The 7,703-nt window shown below is 42.3% G+C and overlaps 1 protein-coding gene across 1 annotated transcript; it reads left to right on the top strand.

The window, feature by feature from the left end:
* The first annotated feature begins 1,006 nt into the window (after positions 1-1,006).
* LOC116735763 (retinoic acid-induced protein 3) lies at positions 1,007-6,449 on the top strand. The gene is given in 4 exon segments (XM_032587839.1): positions 1,007-1,056; positions 1,058-2,205; positions 5,413-5,468; positions 5,596-6,449. Coding segments are annotated over 4 exon segments (1,329 nt in total). The 5' UTR covers positions 1,007-1,021; the 3' UTR covers positions 5,686-6,449.
* The last annotated feature ends 1,254 nt before the right edge of the window (positions 6,450-7,703 follow it).

Below are 7,703 nucleotides of genomic sequence, written 5' to 3'. Positions count from 1 at the left end.
AAACTCAGAATTCAATCAGAAGACCGAAACAGGACAGTGTCAAGCTAAAATTTAAGATTTGGGCTGGATTAAATCTGCATAAAGGTCATTTCTCTGACAGGCAAACAAAGGCTTCATTTTACAGGCTGAAGGAAGTGGTACTCACCTATCAGGACTGCTCATCTCTGAGCGCCATTCTGACATGCACAGAATATAAATCGCTTGCGTGACAGACCAAATCAAATCAAATTTGATAGGTCAGCAATAAGATTTTCACAAGGGATCTTAAGAAGACAAAAAGAGCATGAAGGGCAGGATCTGCAGATAAAACCTTCAGTTTATAATAACCAATTCCTACCACGGAATGTGCTCAGTTATAAAATTCAAGATCAGTGTTGAATATCACAGCCAAATTTTTGATTTTATGAAAGGTACCAGTTCCAAAGTTGACCTTCTGCAAGTACCACTATGACCAAAGATGATTAGGTCAGGTTTTATTTGTCTGACACTGTGGATGATCAATCCTTCCAGCGTTTGATTAAATCAAAATAAGAAAGCAAGAAAAAGGGATTTTACAATTTAATTGAATCAGATTTTTTCTGTGTGGCTATGACAGAAGATAATGGTGAATGGCATGGGCCCAAGAATTAAGCCTTGAGGCACTCCGGCCAAAAATTGCACCGAGGATGAGACACTCACAGAGGTTCACTGTTATGTAAAATCTGACATAATTCAGACGTAGTTCTTCAGATTAGAGAACCAAATATTGTGGTCCACAGTGTGAACAGAACCTTTGTGGAAGAAAGACATAAGAGCAGCTAAAGCAACAGAATCTTTTGGGAGGCTTTATTTTTTACTTCTGTCTCAATCTTGGCTGCGTACTGCATTTGTGATCTTGCAGCTCTAGTCTGGGCTCACTCACTGCTCTGCTTTGTCCTGGCATGTTCGCACACTCCCCGTTCCTGCACTTTGGCTGAGAATCCTCTTTCACCTCTGCTGTGCTGCAGACTCTGTTAAGTCCTGTTTTGGACTCCATGGTCTGATGTGCTTTTCTGTTGCAGGAACAAACTGCCACATCGAGAGAGCTGATCAAGAAAGGCCGAGCCCTCCTGTGGATTACTAAAGCCATCATGGCTGTTTCATATACATCTCTCTTCCCCCTTGTCTTCCTTGTCTATGCCCCTCTCGCATGCCAGTCCCAAAACACCACAATAAGCTCCGCAACCACTCCCTCAAACATTACCTACCTGACAGGTGTGAAAGGCTGTGGAACTGGACTGAATCCAGAGTACAGGTACCTGTGTGACCGCCGGGCGGCATGGGGCATAGTGCTGGAGACCCTTGCCTCTGCAGGTTTCCTGTTGAGTATAGGTCTCCTTCTGGGCCTGCTGCTCTGGACCTTGTGCGCCTGCGTGTCTTCTCGGCACAGCCGCAGCGGCACAGTCGGGGGCTCCATACTCTCCTTGTGCATGTTCCTCCTGGCCACAGCTGGCATCTTCGCCATCACCTTCTCCTTCATCATCGGCCTCACCCCCCAGACCTGCCCCACCAGGGTCTTCCTCTTCGGGGTGCTCTTCGCGCTGGCCTTCTCCTGCCTGCTGGCTCGCTGCCTCGCAATGCTGGGCTTCGCTGCCGCTCGAGGCTGGGGGGAACCGGGCGTGGCCTTGGGGCTCTTTGCCGTGCAGGTCATCATCTCCACAGAGTGGCTCATCATCGTCCTGGTGCGGGACCAGAAACCCTGCGAATACAGCCAGACGGAGTTTGCCATGCTGCAGATCTACGTGCTGTGCCTCTTGCTGATCAGTCTGATTCTGTCCATGCACATCCTGTGCCGCTCCTGCTTCACGCACAGCTACAGCTACACGGGACCCATCAACCAGCAGTGGAGGGCTCAGGCCACGACGCTCTGCTTCACCCTGCTGCTCTCCGCCTGCATCTGGGTGGTGTGGATCGCCATGCTCACTAGGGGGAACCCCGAGGTGGACCGCCGGCCGGTCTGGGACGACCCGGTTCTGAGCATCGCCTTGGTCGCAAACGGCTGGGCGTTGGTGATCGGGCACGGCCTGTCCCAGGTCGCCTTCTTCTGCAGGGGGGAGGCCACAGCGCAGGAAGTTCCTCTAAACTTTGTAGGCTGGACCAGCCCCAGCGCCGACATTCCCGGACTGGGAAGCCAGAAGGAAGGAAAGGAAAACGGAAGCTTCGAGACAGATGGCGAGAACAGGAGAGGTGAGATGGAGACATGGTTAGAGTTATTCTCAACTGTGATTCTGTTCTCACTCTGTTCAGCAAGTATTTATGTTATTGATGTAGCAGAAATAAAACCCATTACATTTAATAGATTAGGAAATCTATTAAATCTACTTGGATCCATACTGCACGTGTTATCCTGCAGCTTTAGTCTGGGCTCACTCACCTCAGCTGCACAAAGTCCAAAGCAGCAGGCCTAGAACTTGTTTATAATCCTGCAAATCAAGTGAGATGACAAGATTTGAACTTAAAATTGCAGCATGTTTATGTTTTTTTTTAATGACCAATTACATATGAATTAAATACTAGTAATAAGGTAAATCACCATTTCAAAAAAATCCCCTTAAGACTCACATATTTCTCTATCGTTAGTAATGTGTCTTAACTCAATTAAACAATAACATCAAACAGTTTAAAGGCTCAAACTAAAATCACAATAATATATATATATATATTTTGCTGTAGTGCAGAGGAGATTGAAGTATAATATCCATTTACTAATTTATTGGCATATTAATGATTTTAAAAAAAGCTTATTTCAAAACATGCAGAGGTATTAACACCCTTCAAACTTTGTCTCATTATAATGACCAAACTCAGTATATTTCACTGAGATGCAACACAAATTATCACGTGAATATGAAACGGAACATCATTTTGAAATTGTTTGAAAATCTGAGCAGTGTGGATGTGTGTTTGGCCCACTTTACTTTGATGCCCAAAATAAAATCCAGTGCAAACAGAGACAGGATTGATCACATAAAATCCCAATATGAAGTTGCACATGAGGGGTGCAGATTTAAATTGAGGAAATGGTAAAAAGTTAAAGGGTGTAAATACTTTTTTAAGGAACTTTACACAAAAACGATCAAAGAAACTTACTGAGCTGAAGCAAATGCAGAAGCTCCAAGCATGCAATTCGACAACTTGAGAGAAGAGGGCGGGGGGGAAATCCATAAAATAGTTTGCTTGTAATTTGAATGGCTGGTATTACATACACTTTTATGTCGTAACAACAGAATATTTTACATTTTATATTCTTCTGTCTTGGTGTCTCAAGTAGCAGCAAATCCAAGTCAGAGGAAATGTATGGAACTTCTTCCTGCTTGGATTTTCTTGTGTGAATTGAATTACAAAACCCCATAAGTTCTTATTTGAAAAATTTTAAAGTGTTAACGTTTGAAACCAAAGACGAATATTTATGATGTTTCCTGACAATTTTTATATTTAACATAGCCAACTATACAAAATTAACAATTGTAACAATACTGCAGTTTGCATGCTACCCAATCACTCGTTTTCTCCTACATACCCAGTAAAGCCAGGATCTGCTAACTGGCCCGTTTCCCCGTTCTCACACTCCTGATTTAAATAAGTAGGTCATCAACAGGCTTCTGTGGAAATCAGTGTCAGTCTAAGGAGATAATGTATTCATTTAAATCAGTGGTATTGAACCGTGGACACATGGAAAACACATAGAACGCCTGCTGTAGACTGAAAGCTCAGGTCACTTCACATTCAGAGGTTTGCCTCAAGGCAACAAGTTTCTTAATTCAAGATATTTTATGTTTGCCGTCTCTAGAGGTCAGAACATAATTTGTTTACCGTCAGTGGTAGAACATGAACAAAGTTATTTCTGGCTTTCAGGAAGTTCCCACAAGGTCCTACCACTGTAACGTACATCAATGTAGTAACCACGCCTGCTTCAAAACTTCTAACAGTAATTATGGGACACTATATAAGAAAAATGTTCTGTCCAGATGAACAGGCTGGACAGAACTGTTCATCTGTTGCATTTGTCAAAATATCTACAGCCAAATGTTTAGTTGCTCCTCTAGGCCTGCATGTGGCGATGGAACCAAATTGCTGAAATCCACAAAAAATAAATAAACGTTGCATCTGATGAGTGTTAGCTTAGATTCGCAGTGTTTCCCAACCCTTGTCCTCAAGGCAACATTGCTCTGTATGTTTCAGAGGTTTTCTTCAAGAAAAGCCTGTTAATCAGAGAAACACCTGAAGCATGCAAGGAAGAGAGCCTTAATGACTGGGGTTGGGAAACACTGGGTTAGAGGTCAGGCTATGACATCATCATCACCAATAGTTGGTGTCAAATATCAGCCAACTGTGCAGAAATCCAAGGGATTAAAAAAAAAGCTAATTAATAGATTTTTTGGGGGGAAATGTATAAAATGCAAAACAACAGTCATTAATTATATAAATATTTTGGGGCCCAAGCACACCGCCCTGGTGAGCCTCTGCTAAAATATGGCTCTGTGTAAATCAGTAGCAATGGGATTGTTGCCCTTTATTCTCTATGATCAGGATGAAAAACTGCAGATTGGACATGTTTACTGTTTTTTTTAAGAAACTCCACAAATTTTTCCATACGAGCTCCAAATTTTTCATACCCTTGATTTAACATATTTTACTCCATTTACCTAAGTGTTTTCTCACAGTAAGTGGAAAATTTTTTATTTGGACAACACCAATCAACCCCTTCTTCTTGCTGAGCAGCTTTTTGTAGGTTTCCACTGGTATTTTGATGATTTGTCTCTGGTGATGAGTTCATAGTTTTGAAATTCAGAAATCCTCATTGCCATCATCTTAATCTTTAGCTCTTTCCACAGATTCTCTCTCAAATTGTGTCAAAACTCTGGTTAGGTTGCTCCAAAATAGACAGTGGAAACTGTCCAAATTAACAGTCTCTTCTGACTGGTAAAATAAAAAGAGAATAATAAGTAAATAAAAAGTGAATCCAGGTCCAGACCTGGTCAATACAGCGTTCAGCCTGTTCCCTTCCAGATTCTGAGAGAATCTTCTCCCTGCACTGGGCTGCTGCTGTGAATGGTTGTCATCCTCATGTGAATGCAAATAGCCCTACCTGTGGTAGCATTTATAGCATGATTATGATTTATAACATATAGAACATATTAAATATGAAAATATCTGCCATGAAAAAGCAAAGAGCTATTTTGTACTGGGAGACGCTAAATGTGAGTGTATGCGAGTGTTTATGGGGAAATACATTTTTCTGCTGATAAAAAACTGCAAGAAACAGAGCAAAGATTGAGTCTGGGCAGGTGAATGTGCCATCATTTTTGCTCAGGTCACACTGTGTATCTTTATGATGAACTGCAATCGCTGACCTGATTCTTCCCAAACTGCATCATGTCTTCCCCCCCTCAGGCAGGAGAGCTGAGCCAGCGCTGCGATCCCCCTACGAGTCAGGCTTCTCCATGACGGTAAAAAAAAAAAGAAAAGGAAAACATTCTCCACATTTCCACCCTGAGACTTTCTACCTCAGCAGCTCAGCTATGCAATAAACTTAATGAACACACCGCTTACCCAGAGCATCACCGTGTCTTTCAGGAGATCGACCCCAACAAGGATTACACCATCCCTCGCCCTCAGACCACCAACTTCAATCAACCCTATGATGAATACTATGGAGAAGAATAAAGAAACAGAAAATCCACCGCAAGACCAAAAGGTCATGGACCTCCATATGTGCAAATGTAAATATTGTTGGTGTTTTGTTTCGTAAGATGAAATGCTTCTTTAAGTGAAAAGGGAATCAGACGTCTGACACGCCGCAGTTGGGATGGAGAGCAGAGGAAGTGAGTCTCTGTCGATATATGTGGTCATGTTCTGTTGTGATCAGAGATGTATATAAAAGCCCCCCGAGGCGATAAAGGAGGCGTGAAACCATCACAGCGACGGTGCCAAATGCCGCAGAGGAGAGCGGGTTGTCAGAGAGGAGAAAGGCCAACGGATGAGATGAAAACGTTGGGTGGGATCTGAGAGACGGGATGAGACGAGACAGAAAGGACGACAGGACTGAGTTACATCCTCTCGTTGAGATTTACAGTTTTGCTGTTCTGTGGTTGTTCCTGCACAAGGTAGATTAAGTAGACGTGCACCGATTGCATTTTTAAAAAGCCTGACCTGTTGATAACGAATTTTTATTATTTTTTTTGGCTGAAAGTTGCTAAATATAGTGAAAAAGTCACTAACTTGGCAACAGTGGGGAGACTATTGTTAAATGGTGGATGAGATCGGTGTCACTTGTACCGTCCGTTTGGCAATCGCCCAAAATTAAGAAAATTGGGGCAGATTTCAGGGTGAAGCCCTGAAATTAAGATTACACAGAAAGATGTCTATCGATACGTTGCAGTTTCTATAGCATATAAAATATTTTGTCAATAAAAAGTTATTTTACAGAGGCTCAGTTTCTTGCACTATGATTATGCATACAGGCTCAGATGCGATCATTAAAAAGGTAATTCAGGTAATTCAATTCAAGAAGTGAAAGCCGTTTAATATCACTGAAATATAGGCCGATTGACATTTCAAACATTTAAGTCTTATTGGCTTATAGCTAATGAAAACAATTTAATTTCTCAGAAAATAATAACAAAGCACTTAATTAAGAGGCCCAGTGTACAGTGCAGCTGCTGTACAGCAAGACAAACCTTCCAGTAAAAACCTGATCTCATGTCATTTCAGTTTCAGAGAAACTTAATTTAGTTCTTTCATTAGCTTTACACCATAATCATAAAAATAACAGCAACTAACACTTGGAGGGGGGAAAAAAAAATCGGTGAGTAATGAAACAAGTTTTACTGGGTTTTTTTCTCCAATCACTTGCATCCTCTCACACTGCAGTGTCACAGTTTGACCACCAGATGGCGACATACAGGCATTTCGGGGTTTTGTCGCATGACTGAGAAAATGTCATCATAGCTTCCAACTACAGCAGCATACAGGGTGATTTAAATTAAATAATCGCATTTTTCCCTCCACTGAGAACCGCAGTGATTTATCCCACACGAGGGCCAGCTCCTAACCTCAATAAACCCCAATCACGCCCCACCTCTTCTTTGTCAGACGCTCTTCAATCTATTCTTCCAATTACCCCGACTTCAATTATTCAGAAAAGCACGTGCCATCAAATTGGCAATTGGCCTCTCGTGCATTAGAGCAATTAGCAAGTATATGAGGTTTCCTGCCACATCCAACCCATTTACGGCCATTGGCTCCGCATGCAATTAAAGCTCGTTCCAGATTGCTTCCCCCTTGGCAGCGATGAGGAAAAAGTTTGGAGGTGGTTGGAGCCGCTTGTCGCTCAGAGGATTTCGGTCCGGGGGAGCACAAGCGGAGGCGGGAGCGCCTCTGCAAGGCGAGCCGGCCGCTGTAATCCAGAGCAATTGCTTCTTCCATCAATCATCTTGGCTCGCGGAAGCTGCGGTTCCCCATTTTCTGACGGAGAACCCAAAGACTGTACTCAAGTAAAAGTAGCACTAATTCAACATATTGTTTCACTCAAGTAAAACTGAAATTACTGGCGTAAAAATAAAGTTTGTTAAAAAAAAAAAAAAAAAACATCAAAAAGCTGCTCAAGTTAGTGTAATATTTTTTAAATGACGTAATTGGGCAGACAAAGTGCAAAAATATTTTAAGAACTAGAATGAGAAATG

This window comes from Xiphophorus hellerii, chromosome 16 (genome assembly GCF_003331165.1).
Source record: "Xiphophorus hellerii strain 12219 chromosome 16, Xiphophorus_hellerii-4.1, whole genome shotgun sequence".
Classification (NCBI taxonomy): Eukaryota; Metazoa; Chordata; class Actinopteri; order Cyprinodontiformes; family Poeciliidae; genus Xiphophorus; species Xiphophorus hellerii.
This window is presented reverse-complemented; position numbering and strand designations above follow the sequence as displayed.